The 21,049-nt window shown below is 40.7% G+C and overlaps 2 protein-coding genes across 2 annotated transcripts in view; both read right to left on the bottom strand.

Moving 5' to 3' along the window:
• Positions 1-1,685: 1,685 nt before the first annotated feature.
• Positions 1,686-6,629, bottom strand: LOC101993055 (interferon-inducible GTPase 1-like). Its single transcript, XM_005356137.2, has 2 exons — positions 6,568-6,629; positions 1,686-3,130 (listed from the first exon to the last, which is right to left on the bottom strand). The coding sequence occupies exon 2, from the start codon at positions 3,107-3,109 to the stop codon at positions 1,853-1,855; it is 1,257 nt and encodes a 418-aa protein (XP_005356194.1). The 5' UTR covers positions 3,110-3,130; positions 6,568-6,629; the 3' UTR covers positions 1,686-1,852.
• An 8,198-nt stretch (positions 6,630-14,827) lies between these two features.
• Positions 14,828-21,049, bottom strand: part of LOC101992774 (interferon-inducible GTPase 1-like) — an 8,852-nt gene continuing 2,630 nt past the window's right edge. The window contains exon 2 of the mRNA XM_005356136.1: positions 14,828-17,042. Coding sequence (XP_005356193.1) covers positions 15,762-17,021 — 1,260 coding nt within the window. The 5' untranslated portion in view covers positions 17,022-17,042 and the 3' untranslated portion in view covers positions 14,828-15,761. The remainder of the gene's footprint in view (positions 17,043-21,049) is intronic.

The following is a 21,049-nucleotide window of genomic DNA, read 5'->3' as shown; positions in this document are numbered from 1 at the left end:
AGCTTTTGGTATTGATATGAAGTAAATCAGTCATTTAGTAACTACAACATTCAAAAGCTTATGAATATAAAGTAGGGAAATCCCTTCATCTGATGTGGGAGTGATTTCTTATTAATAAAGAAACTGCCTAGACCCATTTGATAGGCCAACCCTTAGGTACGCAGAGAAAACAGAACAGAATGCTGGGAGAAAGAAGCTGAGTCAGTGGGAGTCACCATGATTCTCCCACTCCAGGCAGATGCAGGTTAAGATCATTCCTGGTAAGCCAGCTCGTGGGCTACACAGATTATTAGAAATGGGCTAGTCCAGGTGTGAGAGTTAGCCGAGAAAAGGCTAGATATAATGAGCCAAGCGGTGTTTAAAAGAATACAGTTTCTATGTAATTATTTTGGGGCATAAGCTAGAGCTAGCCATATGGGCGGCCGGGTGCCGGGGACGCAGCCCCACCGTTCCTATTACAACATTCATCTTCACTGGTTCTGGTACAGAATTAGAGAGCTTCTTTAGTATTTTCTCAAAGATTCTGACTAAATAGAATTTTTAGAATTTCGGTTATTATTAGAACTTTTATGATCTGTATGGTTATTGCATCCCTCTCTCTTGTACTCTTTGTTCAAACATATATCTCTTACACTTTAATTTTATTGTATGGATATTTGTCTTGCATGCATTATCATCTATTAACCACATGTGTTCCTGGTCCAATGGCTGTCAGGAGAGGATATCAGATCGCCTGGAACAGGAGTTATAGGCTACTGTGAGCTACTATGTGGGCTCCATTATGTGGGGACTGAACCCCGGGTCTCTGCAAGAGCAGCCAGCATTCTTAACCTCTGAGCCATCTCTCCACTTCACCTTTTACCCTGTTTCTGGAGTGCTAGGGCTTTAACCCGAGGTCACATGCATATGTGCATTATACCACTGAGTTACTACCCCACACTTTCCTTCTTAGTTTTAAAGAAAATCTTTTTGTGTGAGTGCATTTGCATGTGTGATGACCATTACATGGCATATATGCAGAGTTCACTGTATTTTGGTTTTTACCTCCATTTGCTTGTGTCAGGGTCTCTTTTTACCAGCTGTATGTGGCAGGTTAGTTGGCCCCACAGCTTCCAGGATTCTCTGCCTCTGCCTCCTGTCTCTCCACAGGAGTGTATGGATCTCAGGTGCATAGATGGCTTTATGCGGGCTCTGTGGGTCTAAACTGAGATCTTCAGACTTGCAAGGCAATTGATTCATCTCTCCAGCCCAGTTATGGCTTTTCCTGTGGTATTACTATGAAGAGAGGACATAAGTGTGAAACTCAAGGTTATAGAGGAGGCGCAACAGCAGCTGGGGGCAGCTAGTCCTCCTCCACCCACAGTAAGAAAGCAGAGAGCAATGCATGAGTGCAGGTGTTCTATGTTAGCCTCCCTTTCCATATACACAGTCAGGGATCAGCAGCTAGGGAATGGGGCCACCCACAGTGGGCAGCACTTCCCACCTCAATTAATGTAAGCAAAATAGTTTCCCAAATACAAGTCCAGAGGTTCATCTTCCACGTGATTCTAGAGTCTGTCGATCAAACCACCCACCACAAAGTTAAACCTAAAAATGGATGTTGATTTATATGAAATGAATTTGTATAAAAGTGCAATGACCCTATCTGAGGGTTTATTCAAAGTGAGTAGATAGTTTTAGCACTAGATTATTTTCACATATCTGATCCCCTTGCTACAGTTAATGTGGATATATGATCACTAAGTATGGATAAAGCCTCCATGGTCTGAATAACCCAGTATGTTGTTTTGCAATATCAGTGTCCAATTTTTCTGTCATTGATTCTGATTTTTGACAGCTACAAGATTTTAGCCTAATCAGAAACCAAGTTATTTTGTACACAAATCTCTCTGAGAAGAGCATTAGCATCACCTTTTACCATATCAAGGAAACAAAATTTCAGGTAAAACAATTCTTTAACATAAACATTCTTAGGAAATATATCCCCCTTAGCCAAACGAAACTCTTCATAAAGTCTTGAAAGTCTTTCTTGTATTGTTTCTTCTCTTGTAGTTTCATACACATGAGGAGATTTCATCTTTGCCTTGAGCTGATCCACCGACACTTGCCAGTCCTCAGCCAAACCCTGCAAGGATGCATCATCCACTCCAAACATAGCTCGATAGTAGTTCATGCTGTACCTAAGATTCTCCACATCGTTGTCCATTATGATGGTCCGTGAAGGATTCATAATGAGTCGGCCAAATGCAAAGGCTTGGATCCAAATGAACTGCTCCAGGAACTGCCGCTTCCTTTCAATGGCCGCATGTGTAAGACTTGGCAAGGAGAGCATAAAATTGTGTCGTTTGTGTACAGGGAGATCATTCACCACCTTGTCCATCAGGATTTGGAAATCATAGTCAGAAAAGATTTTATTAGAGATCAAGAAGATGGGTGGTTTCTCAATGTTATTCTCCTCAAAGGTCCTCACACAGCTGCTGCGGATCTGCTGCAGGACCTTTTCTTTGTCAAAGGTTTGTTGTTTAAATTCCTTCTCATTTTTCAAGTCAGAGTCCACCTTGGTTCTCACGAAGTAGAAATCCTTCTTCATCCTGCGGATTGCTTTGGCGAGGTCTATATCATTTTTCTTAAAGCGTGTGGCAGAAAGAATGATGAAGAAATCATACTCATTGAATTTCATTTTCTCCAGATAATCTTTGGGTGGGAACTTTGTGGTTCCAATGCCAGGCAGGTCCCAAAAAACCACATTGGGAATCTTGGGGTGTGTGTAGGGATGCCTCTCCATGGTAGTTTCTACCACACCAGTTTCAGCTGCATCTTTCTCTTCATGCCCAATTCCCCTCAGGGCATTGATGAAGCTGGATTTCCCTGCTCCAGACTCTCCAGTCACAGCCACATTGAGTGGGGTGCTATCAATTTCTTTTAATGCATTAGTGATCAAAGAGTTTGCCTCCTGCATGTTTCCTTTGGACAAGTTTAACTCAATTGAAGCTAAGATTTCTTGAGGAATGATTTTGTTTTCTACTTTAAACTTCATAAAATATTCGTTAAAGGTGGAGGCCAAATCTTGGTGGCGCTCATCATTAGATGAAGAGAACAGCTGACCCATGACTGTGAGCAACTAATGGCACTGAAGGAAGAAGGAAGAGGCAGGAGGATGTTTATGAAATTTAGGATCTATATTTTATCGAATTTCATGTATATTGTCACATGTCATCTTTAATGATTGCAGTCCTGCATCTGATCTCCCACTGTGATCATTTTACACATCTGAGACTTTGTGTCCTTTGACTAACATCATCCTATTTCCCTCTCCCACAGCTTTGCCCATCACCCTGCCTTCCACCTCTATGAGTTTTGCTTTCCTATGACAGGTCACAGCTCAAACTATTATGATTAACTCTTGATAAGATAAAATTTCTACTAAGAGACAACGGAGGTTGTAGTTTAGCTAACAAAAACTCAGACCTGAGCACAGTCACTGCTCAGAATGGCATCCACAGATTTGTTTCAGTCTCTTTTAAGGCCAATAAATGGTTAGAGTTAGGATTCACTACTTTCTCATTTGAATGCACACAGCCAATCTGTTCGTCTTCTGGGGTACAAGCTGTGCATCTCCAGTTTAAGGAACCTGTGTGTTCTGTTTTCTGTCCCCATCAGAGCTCTGACTGTTGTATTGGGTGACAAAACCTCACTTATGGTAACAGTTCCTAGGGCCTGTTCAGTCAAATTGGTGTGATTAAGCTTAGGACCCTATGAAAACGCAATCAGTTCACATCCTTTGAAGTTTGACAGGGCAACAAATACCATTTTCATCTAAAAGTTGTTTATTTATAACATCATGTTTCACAATATTAAAAAAGTAAAGCATCATTCAAGAAGTAGGAGATAAATATTTAAAAGGTTATGCATATGCTTATATATATTTTTAGAAATGATGAAGGAAAGGAGTTTTAATTGGTTTTGTTTTAATGCAGAGTATGGCTGAAGATTTTTAAAAAAAGGATATGGGTATGATTGAGTCAGCTATAGTTAAAGGTTATTAAAATTCCTAAAGGCAAACCTCACTAAACTGATACAAATCTAAAATTAATCTTATTTATATCAACAAGGTTCTCTTAAGATACTGATTTTGTTTTGGTAAAATTTACAAAAGTAGACTTTAATTAAAATAACATTCATCAGAACCATAAGATAAAGGTTGTGATAAGTCACAAAACATTGTGTCCAATAGCAGTTTATGGCTAGTACATAATACATTTTTTATACACATTTATGGGATTAGATGTTTCAATACCTAAACTAGTATGTACATTTTTTTTTGTATAAATTTCTAAACTTCATGTTTCCTTAAGGCGGTAACTGTTTCTGTTTCCTGCTGATGGCCTGACTGCTGGCAGGGCCAGGCCCGCAGCCCCAGCACCACTAGCAGCAGAGCAGAGCAGGGTCCACAACAGCCACAGAGCCAGACCCTCTTCCCCACACTCAGAAAAGTGATGACTCTACAGGGTGCTGGGGTGCCACTCAGCTCCTGGCCTGCTGGCTAGTCACGTCCTACTATAAAGCCAGGGTCCCCTCTGAGTTTTGTTACTGTCTCTCAAGCTTGACAGACATCCAGGTTCAACTCTCACTCAGCCTCACTAAACCTAATGGAGGCAGTCAAGGGTGGGGGTGCTGGAGTGGGGGATGGAAGGGGTGTCAGATTTAAGCTATTCTGATGGTGATTGAAATGAAGTATTTGGTAATAAATTTGGTCACTCACAAAGGCTGATTGGACCCGAATGAAAATGAAAGTAGTTGGATCTATCAGGACAACCATGAGCCTGGATCCTCTGCATTTAGCCTGGGGGAAAGTTCCTAAGACAAAAGTTGCTGGGATCTATTACAAAAGCCTCCAATCCTTTTGGTCCCCATGCCTTGGTCTACACATGCACACTCTAAAACTGTCTCGGGCCAGCTAAATGACTGAGCAGGCAAGGGTACTTGTCTCTATGACAGATGATCTGAGTTCTAATCCCAAGATTCACATAGCAGACAGAACTGTCTTCTACATTTTGTCTTTTGACCTCCACAAGCATACTCTAGCATGTGAGCACCTATCCCTGGTTAATGAGGGCACAGAGAACGAATACATAAATGTTATAAAAAACAAATATAATGCATTGTACAAAATTCTCAAGAACTACCGAACAAGAAAAAGAAAATAAACAAGAAAAATTTGCATTAAATGTCTTGCAAAGAGCACGACCTCAACAAAAGATAGTTCTATGAAATATTAATCAGTACTAAAGGATGCATTTCTTCACTAATGCCCCAACTTCACAATCAAAACCAAAAAGTTAAAGAGGATTCCCTCATTAAAATGTCCCTCAGCATCTACTGCTGCTGTTTTTCTAAATGGGAAGATTTCCTTCTAAATATTTTGGACTATAGCAGAGATTCGTGATGCTCTTGGCCTTGCACAGACAAGCGTTTTGTTGTTTTGGTTATTTCCCATTTTTTTTTCATTGAGTAGTGTTTTAATGCACAGTCTCATAACTGGTGAAAAGTAACTGTTGTGTGTTCATTCTTAGATAAAACAGTGACACTTTTATCAATCTCCCACCCTCACCAAGTTCAGAAAACATCACAGAAAAGCCAGAGGATGGAGCACGGGGGAGTGGCATAAAATAATGTCTTCTAAATATGACATGGCCTCTGGGGTTACCTACAGGAGACACACATAAGATTTATCTTGTTCTCATTTCAGCATGAATGAGATCAGGGGCGCATGAAGCCTTATCCTTATTTTAGGATTAGAGACTGGTAGGAGGAGAGAGAGTCATTTTTTCTTCAGATATAGACCACTAGAAAGTAGCACATGATCAAGTAAATAACCTCACAACAGAACAAGGAAATGATCCTGATTAAAATCAGTCGAGTATTAAAAAAAAACACACACAAGAAAACATAGGGACAACAATGGAACGAGGAAGAACCCCAGAGAGAATAAGAATGGAAAAGAGAGAGGAATTGTGGGTGAAGATGATCAAAATGCTCCAGAGATGCATGAATCTGTTGTACAGCAAATACAAACATTTTTCAAACAAAAACTATCCTAGAATTGTTCCCCAGCAAGTAAGCAGAAGCATCTTACAAAGTGCATCCTTCACCCAAGTCTAGATTCCACTGTACGGTAAAACAAATATGCTGAACTGGGTAGAAAGGGACAGAAAAGAATACTGGGCAATAACAAGATTGACACCACAATTCTCATATATTCTATAGTTATAATTCACAACACATATATACCTAAATGCCCATTTTCATCTAACAAACAAACAAAAGCCAAATCTAAAGCAACTGGGTACATTTTAAATAACTTGGCTATTTGCTTTAGGTCTATCTAAACGTGAATAATTACCTAAGAACATCTTTAAGTCAGTCTGCCTGCCTCTAATCAAAGTCCCCTAGCTTCCAAACTGAGAATCCCAGCTCTGAGGATTCCTCTCTAAATGTCTTGTTACTCACAGGCTCCCTAGGAAGAGACAGAGGAGGGCGAGAAGTCAGATCTGAATGCCTAGTTACCAGAAAATCCTGTGTCCAGGGGATGCTCTCACTGCTCAGGACAGAAATAGCCCTCAGCTGTGCTGGAGTGTTTGCAGCAGAAACAAGAAACAAGAAAGTTGGGTAGCTCCTTTGTTCCACCTTCAGAGTGTGCTAGCCAATCACATAGGAGAGTGGGTCCAGTTTTTTTTTCTTCTGAATTTCCTGCATTTTAAGAACAGGAAAATGAAACTAAACTAGCTTTTATTTTTTTCTCATTGATTCCATAATTGAAGGAAGTAGAAATCTCTGTAATAACAAAGGAGCATTTTACCCTAAGGTTTAGCCAGTGTGAGGAGCTCCAGGATCAGCACACTGACAAGGTTAGAAGTTCTTCCCTGACCCATTAGAGTTTATTTTCTCTTGAACCTTTGAATCACCTTGTTTTTGTATCAAAATGACAAAGTCATAGTCATCTGAGAGGAGGGAACCTCCAAAAAAGAAAATTTCCTTCCTAAGAGTGAGCTGCAGGCACGCTGTACAACATTGTGTAAATTAGTGATCGATGGGGGAGGGAGTAGCCCCTTATGGATGATGCCTGCTTGGAGTTGGTGGTTTTGGGGTCTAAAAGGAAGCAGGTGGAACAAGACATGGGGAGCAACCAGTAAGCGGTATCCATGGTCTCTTCATCAACAACTGTTTCCAATTTCCCTGCCCTGTTTGTGTTCAAGTCCTGGCTTCCTTTGATGGCAAACAGAGATATGGAAGTGTAAGCCCAATAAACCCTTTCCTCTCCAGCTGATTTTTTGGTCATGGTGTTTCATCACAGAAATAGAAACCTTAAAATAACATGGTAACAGGATCATGGGCTACAGTGAGAGATCTGCCATGTTGTTTTGAGAAAGACTGTGAAAAGACCTTGGAACTTTGGTCTTGAAATCCATTACGAGTTCAAAACTTGATTTCGTTTTCTTTGGTAGCGTGGAAGATAAGAATGTTGAAAGTAAAGCAAACAGTGAAGGTCTAACTTGTGAAGTTCCAGAGGGAGTTTGTGATTCACTTCAAGACCAAAGATGAGATCTGAGTATGGTGATTGGGGCTGAAGAATTGGCTGTAATTAACAAGAACAGAGCCAGTGAAGTAAGTCTTTGCTTTACTGGGACAATAGATGCTGGTCAACTGGAGCTAAGAAATTAGCAGTGATAAAGAAGTGGCCAACATCACTTAGGCAAAAACACTTATGTGAAGGGTTTCCTCAGAGTCGGTGCATAGAAACTGCGTTCCAGAGCCCATCAAAGTTTTATATCTTACTAGCAGCCTAACCTGGTAATGTATAAGAGTCTCTCAGGTGGTTTGAAGGCATGAAGGGGTCATGGAGAGCAGCTGTGGTTTGGTACTGTGAGAGGCCCAGATAGGCCCTTGGAGAAGAGGCAGCCTCAGTATTAATGGAAGTCCCAGGATAGAAGGGTTCATGGAGAGAAGTGGAAGCTTGGTTGCCTCCAAGAAGAGAGTCCCAGAGTGGATATTGGTGGCAGCCTCATGGTATCAAGGGACCCCATCAGTTTTGGAGATGCTGGTACCAGGGACAGCAACAGCTGTAGGGTGGAGCCAGCCGAAGTCAGTATTGCAGAGGGTGAAGCCTGAGAAGGGACCTAATCTCTTTGGAGCAGAACAGAAGATTGTGCGTGGATTCTAGACATTGGATATTGAGTTACTGTATGGACATGAAAAATTTTAAGGAACTTTTTATTTGCTTAATAGCTAATTAGGCCACTGTGTTTAACTGCAAGACATCAAGGACTTTTTAGCTAGGGCGCTGAGCTCACCACAAAGTGCTCCCGCATCCTGGCAGCAGGCCACCTGTTAACTCTTAGCTCTCTGGTCCATCAGGGAGCAGAAATTCGGGTAGGGCTCTGGGGAGGAGTGCCCTGCTAGACATAACCAGTACTTGCTAGACATAACCACTATGAGGAGGGGGCTTTTTAGATATTAGACACACTTGCTCTTACGTAAGACTAACATGAACCTTGCTTGCAGTTTTTACCTATATAATGTCAACCCGAAATGATTAAAGGGGGGGGGCTCTCCTCCGTACTGCACTGTGACCAGCAGGGGAGCCTGAATAGAACTCGGAATAAACCTTGCTTTTTTATTCTGGACTTGACTGGATCCTGGTGGTCTCTCTAGGGGTTGCGACTTGGACACAACATTTTGTGCATTGGCCAGGAACTGTGGAGACCTCTGTGGGAACCCCAAGGTCTAGAGGTTTGTACTAATACCAGTAAGGTATATTTGTATGTGCTGACTGTCTGATATATATGTTCCTCTAAGCTCTTCAGCAGAGAGAAGGAAAGGCTCCCTGGGGAGAGCAACTCTCAAAGAGAAAGAGAGAGAGAGCAAACCAAGTGTTTTTCAGGCCCTCACTGGGACAGTGATCTTGGAGGGGTTGAGGAAAGTCTCAATCGTGTGGAGGTTGTAGCCAGTGAGACTGGCTGCTGCAAGCCTCGAGATAGCTGAAGTCAGGTTGCAGCCGACTCTGGCAGGGAGCGATCAGAAATATCTTTGTGGAAGTCCGGTTCCCAGTCAGGAGTGTTTTTGGGTTTCTTCCCTCGCCAAGAGTAGAGGAAGTTCTTTGTCCCAGGACATTGTCAAGGTGTGGACTTGTTCCTTGTTTGCTTTGATCAGAGTCTGTGTCTTTGTTGCTCTGTTCATTCTAAGCCGTTCCACCTCTCCCTCTACTACTATGGAAAAAAAAACCCTTCCACCCCTCTGGATCTAACTCTTGCTCACTGGCAGGACCTTAAGGATACAGCCAACAACAACAGTGTCGGTCCAGAGCACAAATGGGTCACCTTCTGCTCAGTCGACTGGCCCTTGCTCAATGTTCGATGGCCAGCAGGGGGAAACCTTCGACCTGGAGACTATGGATAGCGTGGCACTGATGGTCTACTGCACCATGCAGGACATCCTGATTAGATTCTTACATTGAGGAGATTTGTGAAGAAACACTGCCCCCTGACACATCAGCCCAGAGGGCCAAGCTAAAAGCCCTGGTAAAGGCCTTGGACTTGGGAAAGGACAAAAGAATTAACCTTTACGCAGATAGCAGCTAAGCTTTTGCTACCTATACATCTATGGAGAGAGGCTTGCTGATGGCAGAAGGAAAGACTATCAAATATAAACAGGAAATCCTAAGCCTGTTGCAGGCCCTATGGCTCCCCCCAAAATTGGCTGTGCCATCAAAAGGAAATGACTTGGCCACCCGAGGAAACAATCTGGCAGTCAGGACAGCTAAGGAAGTGGCACTAAGTAAAGCATTCCACACCCTATCAGCCCAGACACACCTGGGGCCATGCCCTCTTCCCCCCAAGCTTTTGTTACAAGCAAGAGGAAACTACCTGGGACATGTGTCTTTATTGCCAATGTTCATTGCAAAGAGTCATCGGTCTGGCTTAAGGTCTCTGGTTTCTACTACACTCCTGATGCTGGGTAATGGGGTCTACTCTCCCTTGGTCCTAACATCAGGAGTGGGTTACCTCACCTCCAAACAACCCAGATTTTAACAATCTAGAAGTGTATGATTGCCTGTTCTCAGTCTGGCAGTTCTGTGACTTCAAGGATGCTAGACAGAGAGAAAATCTATGAACCAGTCTGGGCAAAGTTCTTAGCAGTATATTGTTAACTCTTGATTGTCAGAGTGCCCAAGAAAAATTTTAGCCAATGTTGCTGTATTTATTATTGAATTTCTGTCTTAATACAATGTTTGTATTATGTATCTCTATAGCATTATTTTTATATCTAATCCTGGCATTCTTTTGCTCCTTGGTCATATGACATCCTAGTTGCCTTACATGTGTTAACTTTTCTATGAAAATGAGGTTCTGATACCTCATTCTCTTATTATCTTTCTGCACCATTCTTTGTCCATCAATATAAGTCCATGTGGAGGGCAGAAGTAACTTCAACTAATCTCATTTTGTTGCTGTATATGTCATGTAATTGCCTGAGCATATAGTGGGAAGAGACTTGCAATTTGATCTGCAACCATGGAATCTTGTTGACTTTTTTTAAATTTATTTATTTATTAAGGATTTGTGCCTCCTCCCCGCCACCGCCTCCCATTTCCCTCCCCCTCCCCCAATCAAGTCCCTCTCCCTCATCAGCTTGAAGACCAATCAGGGTTCCCTGACCTGTGGGAAGTCCAAGGACTGCCCACCTCCATCCAGGTTTAGTAAGTTGAGCATCCAAACTGCCTAGGCTCCCCCAAAGCCAGTATGTGCAGTAGGATCAAAAACCCACTGCCATTGTTCTTGAGTTCTCAGTAGTCCTCATTGTCTGCTATGTAAGTCCGGTTTTATCCCATGCTTTTTCAGACCCAGGCTAGCTGGTCTTGGTGAATTCCCGAAAGATCATCCCCATTGTCTCAGTGTGTGGGTGTACCCCTCGCGGTCCTGAGTTCCTTGCTCGTGCTCCCCCTCCTTCTGCTCCAAAGGACAGTGAGCTTATAATTCACGATCCTAGAGAAGCTAAATTAGAAGGTGAATCCAAAGACAAACATATAGGCATCCTCCTGAATATTAACCTTCATCAGGCGATGAAAGGAGACAGAGACCCACATTGGAGCACCGGACAGAAATCTCAAGGTCTTGTTGACTTTTTAAAGTTTACTTTGTTCTGATTTTCTTGTTCCTAAGTACAGTGCAGATGTTCAAGTATATCTTGTGACTTATAAAGAGATCTCTGGCTTCTTTATGTACACAATAACCTCCAAGGTGTAAGGAAGACCTTCAAGTAGATAAGGATATCTCCCTAAATGTGGGATGGGTAGTATGCTTAGGACTTTTCTGGAGAAGCTTAGAAGCAGTACTCCTGGGAGAAGTCATAACTGATTCAAAAGAAATTTCCCATCAACCCAATATCCCCAAATTATACAAATATTAAAAGTTCCCCAAGCATACAACACACAGAGATCCAAACCAAAAGTGGTACTGTGGCCATCATGTGGCTCAACATTTCTGGATCTTCGTCAAGCAGATGTGCTGGCTTTATGACTTTTGCCATTCCCTTCAGATATGGCTTCACCAGTCTGCCAGTGAGACCTCTGTGAATTAGATAGCCCAGGGTAACCAGGGATTGGTGACCACAGAAATAAACAATGCATATAGCAGGAAAAATGGGATCATTGACTATTCCCATGGCCCAAGTTTCCTGAAAATTTTTGTGTCAAAGGTTTAGTGACTGGGGGGTATGATAAGACTTTAAGGGTACTTATGAGAGCACTGAATGGTACTGGGAAGGGAAATTTCCATATTTGGCATTTAACAGTATCCCTAGTCTCTGCACAAGAAATGCTCCTGCTATCTCACCTCTCAGTTGTGAGAATCACTAATGTTTCCAGGATTTGTTCAGTGTCTCAGGCAGCCACAATCACTCAGAAGCATTGCGGCAAGTACTTGCAGGTCTTCATATTGATTTCACTGTTATTACTGGATATTTCATTTGTCTTGGAGCATTGATACCCTCTCTTAAACGTCTTTTCTGTTACTTTGTATTGATATGATTCCACAAGCCATACTACACTTTTAGTCAATATCCCAGTATCCAGATGGCTAAACTTACCTGTAAGTCAGTGGGCACTTCCTACCACAGTATTTGGCTTTTTTTTTCTTTCTATTAAAACCCTGTTCTTTGAAACATGGGCTTGCTTTCAGATTTATCTGGTCATGCATTTGTTATATAGCTCAGAGGGGCCCCAGATTTAATATCCTCCTGTCTCTGCATTCCAAGTGCTGGGATTAGAGGTGTAAGGTTCCACACCCAACTAGATTTTCTTTTTCTGATCTGTTTGAATTTTGTGCATATCTGAGCACTAGAAATGTGTTATTTCTTTTTAGCTTTTCAGATTGCCTTTCATTTATTTAGTGTATATATAGTTTTAGAAAATAGTATGTACCATTATGATACTTTCACACATGAATACAATATACTTTGATTGTATTACACTTCTACACTATCCTTTTTCTGTCTTCCTCTCTCCACCTGCTCCAATCCTCTCCCCTCAAAGTCTGCTTTTTTTTTTTTCCGGTCTATTCTCTCCGGATTGTACTTGAGAGAAAATGTGGCGCTTGCTTCTCTGATTCTGTTTATTTTACTTAACTTGATGATCTTCAGTTCCATTTGTTTGATATGCAAATGACATGATGTGCTTTTTATGAATAAGTAATATATGCACTGTTTTGAATATCATGACTTCTTTATTAATTAGTTTGTTGATAACTACTTAAACTAGTAAGACCACCGAACACAGAACTGGGTGTCGTGGTGCACACCTTTAATTCCAGCACTTGGGAGACAGAAGTAAATTAAAGGGGACTCTAGACCAATGTTTCCACCCATTGATTTATGATGATGAACTTATCAACATAGGGAAACCCCAGAAGATATGGGTGTAGTGTTTGAAATGACATTTGACCCCAATGGGTTCATATTAACGAGTACTAGATGCCTAATTGGTGGAACTGTTGGAGAGGTAATAGGAAGTGTGTCTCATTGGAGGAGGTGTGTCATTGAAGGTGGGCTTTGAGGACATACTATCTCAAAATATAATGGGAGTTAGCTTTATTGGGGTTGCCCATGTAGGTAGTTCATTTTTTCACCATCATGTCGGTCTCAATTGTGTGTCTCATCACCCTTCTTTTGGATGTGCAACCACTCCTCTCCAGCTCAACTGTGGTTCTGTTAGTTCTTGTTCAGGTTCCAATTTAATTGTGTGGCTTTTCCTGGTGTGATGGTTAAGTTCAATTGCCCACTTGCTGAGGCCTAGAACCAGCTAGAAGATCAGCCTCTGGGCATTTTATGCGGGATTTCTGGACTCTGGTAATTGAGGTGGAAAGAACCACAATAAACATGGGTGGTGCCCTTCCCTTGGATGGAATTCTGGACTGTATAAATTGAGCATGAATATTCACTATTCTCTGCTTCTTTCCTCCTTATGCAATGTGACCAGCTGCCTCAAAGATTCCCACAAAGGCCATGTCATTGAACTGTAGACCAAAAAGACCTCTTCCTCTAACATTCCTTTTGATATGGTATGTTAATAAAACAACAGGATGAGTAACAGAGAAAAAAATTGACATCAAGCAGTGGGCCTGTTACTGTCCTAACTATGATAAAAAAATTCTCTTGGTCTTGCACATTACCCTTTGGTATGATATCGTATTCCATTTGCTAAAAATGCTGTCTACAGTTTTTTCAGATTCATCTTTATTTATGTGTATGTACGTGTGTATGGGAGAGTGTATGCTGTGTGTGTGGGCGCCACAAGAATCCAGAAAAAGGTACTGGATCCTTGGAGCTGGAGTTACAGATGGTTGTACAGTGTCTACTGTGGGTGCTCAGAAATGAGCACTGACTCTATAAAGGAGCAGTGAGTGCTTTAGACCATCAGTCCATCTTTCCAGCCCATTCTTAGGCCTCTTGCATCACGATGTATTAGAAATATTGTTTGTAATTTTATTTTCATGTAGTAGCTTTTGGTTTTGTGTCAAAGCAATGACAGTCTAAGAATGAATTTGTAATTATTTATTATTCTTTAATTTGGTAAATTTTTTTATGCGATTTTTATTCGTCTGTAAATATAGTTTGGTGCTGTTCACAAGTAACATTGAATGGGCCTGAAATTTTTTTTAGTATTGGGTTAAAACATTAAAAAAGTTAAATGTGTGTATGTTTGTGTGTATGTGTAAGTCTGTGCATGCTGTGGTACATGTGTGGAGGTCAGATGACAACCATCAGGAGTCAATTTTCTCTTTCTACCCTGTGGGTCCTGGGAGTTGATCTCAGGTTGTAAGACTTAGTGGTATTTAGTGGTAGGCATCTTTACCCATAGATTCATCTTACTGGCTCTAGTAGGTTTAAACTATGAATCTGACAAAATTTAATATATAGGATCCAGTAAGATGGCTCATGTGTTCAGTGTACAGAGTAGTTTCAGACAAGATCTTTATACATTAATCTTTTTTTTAAAATTTATTTATTTATTAAAGATTTCTGTCTCTTCCCCACCTCCCCCCCCCCCATCAAGTCCCCCTTCCTCGTCAGCCCAAAGAGCAATCAGGGTTCCTTAATGTGTGTTAAATTACCAGATAATATATAGATAAAAGAGAAATATTAACAGAAAATGTACTCTATGCTGTACTCATTTATAAGGAAAAATATTCATAGCATGAGTCAAGAAAGCTTTCTTGAATTCAGAAAAATCTCATTTCTAGTTGATCTAGGCATAAATTCAAGACAATCTAGATTCTATACTGAAGTCTTTAATACATTGATTGTGAATGTAGAGAATAAAAAGGAAACAAGATAAAAATACACCAAGTTCAAGACCTAGAGTTCTTTAAAAAGTCCAGGTTAGTTTATATCACTTGAAATAGAAGATACGTATATAGCAACTTCATTTACACTACTCACTCCATTTTACTATCTTTATATAAGTCTCTTATATATAGCTTGAATAAGACTGGTAGAAAGGCCTACTGGCTGTTGTCCAGCTAGTTCAACAATAGCTGTCTACCAATGGAAGTTCCAAGAATCCAGTTGGATGTCTCAGCTGGTCTTCTGAGCCATCTCTCCAGCCCAGTTATGGCTTTTCCTGTGGTATTACTATGAAGAGAGGACATAAGTGTGAAACTCAAGGTTATAGAGGAGTCGCAGCAGCAGCTGGGGGCAGCTAGTGTCCCTCCACCCACAGTAAGAAAGCAGAGAGCAATGCATGAGTGAAAGTGTTCTATCTTAGCCTCCCTTTCCACATGCACAGTCAGGGATCAGCAGCTAGGGAATGGGGCCACACACAGTCGGCAGCACTTCCTACCTCAATTAATGTAAGTAAAATAGTTTCCCAAGTACAAGTCCAGAGGTTCATCTCCCATGTGATTCTATAATCTGTCGATCAAACCACCCACCACAATCTTAAACCTAAAAATTGCTGTTGATTTATATGACATAAATTCAGATAAAAGGGCAATTCATATATCTTAGTGTTTAGTCAAAGTGAGTAGATGTTTTTAGCTTTAAGCATATTTGATCCCCTTGCAACAGCTAATGTGGATATATGATCACTAAGTGTGAATAAAGCTTAGAAGGCCTGAATAACCAACCCATTATGTTGTTTTGCAATATCAGTGTCCTTTTTTTTTTCTGTCATTGATTCTGATTTTTGACAGCTACAAGATTTTAGCCTAATCAGAAACCAAGTTATTTTTTACACATATCTCTCTAAGGAGAACATTAGCATCATCTGCCACCATGTCAAGGAAACAAAATTTCAGGTAAAACAATTCTTTAGCATAAACATCCTTAGCAAATAGGTGCCCGTTAGTCAAACAGAACTCCTCATAAAGTCTTGAAAGCCTTTCTTGTATGGTTGTTTCTTCCTTTGTAGTTTCAAACACATGAGGAGATTTCATCTTTGCCTTGAGCTGATCCACCGACACTTGCCAGTCCTCAGCCAAACCCTGCAAGGATGCATCATCCACTCCAAAGACAGTTCGATAATAGTTCATACTTTTCCTAAGATTCTCCAAATCATTGCCCATTAAGAGGGTCAGTGAAGGGATCATATTGAGTAGGCCAGTTGCAAAGGCTTCGAGGCAAATCCTCTGCTTCAGGAACTGCCGCTTCCTTTCAATGGCCGCATCTGTAATATTAGGCAATGAGAGCATAAAATTGTGTCGTTTGTGTACAGGGAGAGCATTCATAATCTTGTCCATCAAAATTTGGAAATCATAGTCAGATAAGATTTTATTAGAGATCAAGAAGATGGGTGGTACTTCAACTTTATTCTCCTCAAAGGTCCTCACACAGCTGCTGCGGATCTGCTGCAGGACCTTTTCTCTGTCAAAGGTTCGTGGTTTGAATTCCTTCTCATTTTTCAAGTCAGAGTCCACCTTGGTTCTCACGAAGTAGAAATCCTTCTTCATCATGCTGATTGCTTTGGCGAGGTCTATATCATTTTTCTTAAAGCGTGTGGCAGAAACTATGATGAAGAAATCATACTCGTTGAATTTCATTTTCTCCAGATAATCTTTGGGTGGGAAATTTGTGGTTCCAATCCCAGGCAGGTCCCAAAAAACCACATTGGGAATCTTGGGGTGGGTGTAGGGATGTCTCTCCATGGTTGTTTCCACCACACCTATTTTAGCTGCACCTTTCTCTTCATGCCCAATTCCCCTTAGGACATTGATGAAGCTGGACTTCCCTGCTCCAGACTCTCCTGTTACTGCCACATTGAGTGGGGTGCTATCAATTTCTTTTAATGCATTAGTGATTGAAGAATTTGCCCCCTGTATGTTTCCTTGCGACAGGCTTGACTCAATTGAAGCTAAGGTTTCCTGAGAGATGATTTTGCTTCCTACCTTGAACTTCTTAAAATATTCTTTAAAGCTGGAGGCCAAATCTTGGTGGCGCTCATCATTAGATGAAGAGAACAGCTGACCCATGACTGTGAGCAACTAATGGCACTGAAGGAAAGAAGGAAGAGTCAGGAGGATGTTTATGAAATTTAAGATCTATATTTTATCAAATTTCAAGTATATTGCCACACGCCATCCTTAATGATTGCAGTCCTGCATCTGATCTCCCACTGTGTTCATTTTACACATCTGAGACTTTGTGTCCTTTGAGCAACATCATCCTATTTCCCTCTCCCACAGCTTTGCCCATTACCCTGCCTTCCACCTCTATGAGTTTGGCTTCTCTAGAGTTCACCAATAAGTGACACAGTAGGGCCATTCTTTCTGCAGGATCTGAGACCATCACATGAGACTTTAATGTTTTGGTCTCCATTGTGTCTTTGCAGATCCATCTTAACATTCAGTCTGCACTGTGCCTCTGTCCCGTGTAGACTTCATGACCAGAGGCCTTTCACATTACAGATTCCAGTACAAATCAGCTGTATTTGGTCATGGCCTCCATGTTGGGCTGCATGACTGACTGTACCTGCTTCTTTCATTCTTTATCATCTGTGCTACTTGGCCTTTGTGAACTGTTCAGTACTCATGGTATTTTCAAGAAAAATATTTTCTTCTTATTCCTCTACTTAGATCTGCTAATGGCCCCTCACACTTTCAAGCCTCTGGTTGTCACACAGTCCCTTATTTATCTGCTCGGCATGTCTAACTTTCTAAATTTGCTCTTTAAGTGAAGTCTTTTTATTTGAACATTTATTCATGAACCCTTCCTGATCTATAAATCTAACACTTTTCCAATAAAGAGTTGGATTGAAGGCCAATGGACAAGCTTCTTTCTAAGGTGAAATGGGACCAAACTTTGCAAAATATAATGCATATTTATATGGGGTGTAGTGCTTGCCAGTCCAGTCACCATGCCACACAGATATGTCCTAGGACCAATTTCTTTTGAAGAGACTTAGCCTCCCTGAATAATTGAATCAACAGCCAAGCCAGAAAAATTCTGTTAGGGACATCACCCATCCCAATGGTTGCTTGGTACACATAGATAGTACAAGCAGGGCACCTGCTGCATTACAAATGAACACGGACAACATGTGCAGAAGACAGGAAGCTGAGTTGATATAGACAATAGCAACTCCTGGAACCTGATTGGCCAATCTGTATTGGTGCTTGGGTTATATTCATAGGCTTGACTTCATAGATGGCCCAGTGGGAAAGAGAGAACTGGCAGGTACTAAGTCAGTTACTGTAGGGACAACAGGTGTATATGGACATGTATAACTCAGTTCTACAGCATTCAGATTCCATGGCAGATTTTCATGCATCATTCCATAGCCCATAGAGTCCTGGAAACCAGAAAGCAGAGGCCATGAGCAAAGAGGGCTAACAACCTTCAGGTTCCACTAGACTCTCTCTATTCCTTGGATTCATGTTAAATCTGGACACAAGAAGCTATCATGAGATGGAAAACAAGTAAAGCTACTGGCCTTCCCATAAAAATATTTGGGTACTCTGAATGCTGTAAAGTCATGTGAGATTAGCCTCCATGTGTGGATGCTCAGATAGGACAAGAACATGTGCCAATCTGTTATTGACTAAGCAAAGCAGGTACCTTCATGGACAGATTTCTTCCTGCATTCAGTTCCTTCAAAAATATCATTTTCTTTATTGTCAGCTAAAATATTATTGTGGAAGCTGGGGATTCTGAGAGGCATTTCTGTCCATCAATTTAATATTAAGCATGCTTAGGGAATGTAATTCTAAAAAGAGCTTGCTTAAAAGCTGGCCTACGCCTATATGAACATCTATGGACCCCATGAAGAAAACTGCTACGCTTCCTTTGCTAGGCAGTGAGTTAAAGCATCACTTTGGAAATAGCTCAATGCCTGCCTTGCTTAACTTATGTAATAAGTATTTATCCAATGTGTTATATTTTGCTTCTTTATTTTGGCTTAAGTTCACTACAAGGTGGATTAAATGCAATGAATTTCTATTGTTGGTTAAACTGAAGAAGCCTGTCTCAGTAAGTATCTCAGACAGAGATAAAGCCAGGAAGGGAGACATCTCAGGAGCCCAGATTTCAGCTCTTGATTAGCCTGATGGTCCTGAGAAATCTTTGTGGCCTTTCTGAAAAACATTCGTCAGATGTTTTTCCACTCTGGCCAGTGTTGTAGGGCCCTTGAACCAACTCTTCAAAAGAGGTCTTAGAAGATTGGAAGAAACACTGGGTGCAATTTGTAGCTATCTAAATTGCTAACCAGGGGCACCTCAGCTTGTAAAGCAACCCCATTTTGGTTGGTGATCGTTACAGAAATTATAGTGGTTTGGTTTCCATGACTAAAACCACTTTTATTCCTAGATTCTTGCTCCCAACCCATAGATAGAGTTCTTGACTACAAGCATGCACTGTAGGCTTCTCATCAATCATGCGGCACAGACCCATAAGAAAGGATTCCCTCTTCTGCCACATGGGCCTGATCTCAGAGCCTGTGTCATGCTGTTCTCTGCCTGTCTGTCTATGGCATTCACAACCCTTTCAACAAATCTCTTACTCAAACAACAATCTTCCCCAGTGTGCTTCTAGAATCCCAGACCTGGGATCTTTCCTAATGGTACGGAGATGGAGTTTCTCATCCTATAGAGCTACATAAAGGCATCTCAGGGGGAAAGGTTGGGATCTGTGTTTGTTTTACTGATTAGATGATTTGTGTTTTCCATGTTCCCAAAACTTCCAGATGTGTGATTTTACAACTTAGTTTTGTAAGCAGCCAAGTCAAAATTTCAGGTGAGTAAAGAAAATAGTTTTCATGTTTTCAAGTTTTCCACCTTCACCAACATTCTGTTTAGTCATCCTGTTTAAGGAACTACATACTGAGACAGAAGTTTTCTAATTTGCTTCAACAGAAAATTAAAACTTTTAAAGAACAGATTTAAGATTGAAGCTCACTTAGAGATACTGAAAAGGTAATCAGAGCATAAGACTTAAAAAATAACCTGCAGGATACATTTCACAAATATTCCTTGGCTGTGCTAAAATGTATTTGATATAGATTTTATGTATGTATATATTGTATTATATCTACATCCATGCTTATGCTCATATACTGCTTCCATGGCACCAAATGGCCTTGTAGAGGGGATTAAGCTAAATTGAAATTATTAGATGAGACTAAATCCTTTTTAGTGCACATAAATAAATCTTTGCAAATAACTTAGATTTGCTGGTGAAAGGCAATTTTACCTTCAGAATTATTAACGTGTGTTCTTCCTGAGCTTCTGGCTAATTTGGTTAATAATTGTCTGTTGAATATTACAATGACCTTTGCTTTCCTAAGATACATTGTGGCTGGAACTATCATAGTTAACTCTCGATAAGATAGTTTCTACTAAGAGACAACAGAGGACCTAGCATAACAAACGAAAACTCAGACCTGAGCACAGTCACTGCTCAGAATGGCATCCACTGGTTAATAATTGTCTGTTGAATATTACAATGACCTTTGCTTTCCTAAGATACATTGTGGCTGGAACTATCATAGTTAACTCTCGATAAGATAAAGTTTCTACTAAGAGACAACAGAGGCCCTAGCATAACAAACGAAAACTCAGACCTGAGCACAGTCACTGCTCAGAATGGCATCCACAGATTTATTTTAGTGGATTAATGCCAATAAATGGTTTGAGTTAGGATTCCACTGCTTTCTAATTTAAAAGCACACAACCATTCTGTTTTGTTTTCCTGGGGTGCGAGCTGTGTAGCCTCTAGTTAAAGGAATCTCTGTGTTCTGTTCTCTGTCAGCTATAGTTAAAAGTTATTAAAATTCCTAAGGCCAAAGCTCACTACACTGATACAAATCTAAAATTCATCTTGTTTATATCAATAAGTTTCTCCTAAGATACTGATTTTCTTTGGGTAACATTTACAAAAGTAGACTTTAACCAAAATAATATTCATCAGAACCATAAGATAAAGGTTGTGATAAGTCACAAAACATTGTGTCCAATAGCAGTTCATGGCTATTACATAATACATTTTTTTTTTTTTTTGGTTTTTC

Source organism: Microtus ochrogaster, chromosome 18 (assembly GCF_000317375.1).
Source record: "Microtus ochrogaster isolate Prairie Vole_2 chromosome 18, MicOch1.0, whole genome shotgun sequence".
Lineage (NCBI taxonomy): Eukaryota > Metazoa > Chordata > Mammalia > Rodentia > Cricetidae > Microtus > Microtus ochrogaster.
Note: the sequence above shows the minus strand (reverse complement) of the source record. Positions and strands in the feature narration are given on the sequence as shown.

Excerpts from the sequence above, each read along its gene's own strand:
- LOC101993055 (XM_005356137.2), bottom strand. The coding sequence starts at position 3,109 with ATGGGTCAGCTGTTCTCTTCATCTAATGATGAGCGCCACCAAGATTTG.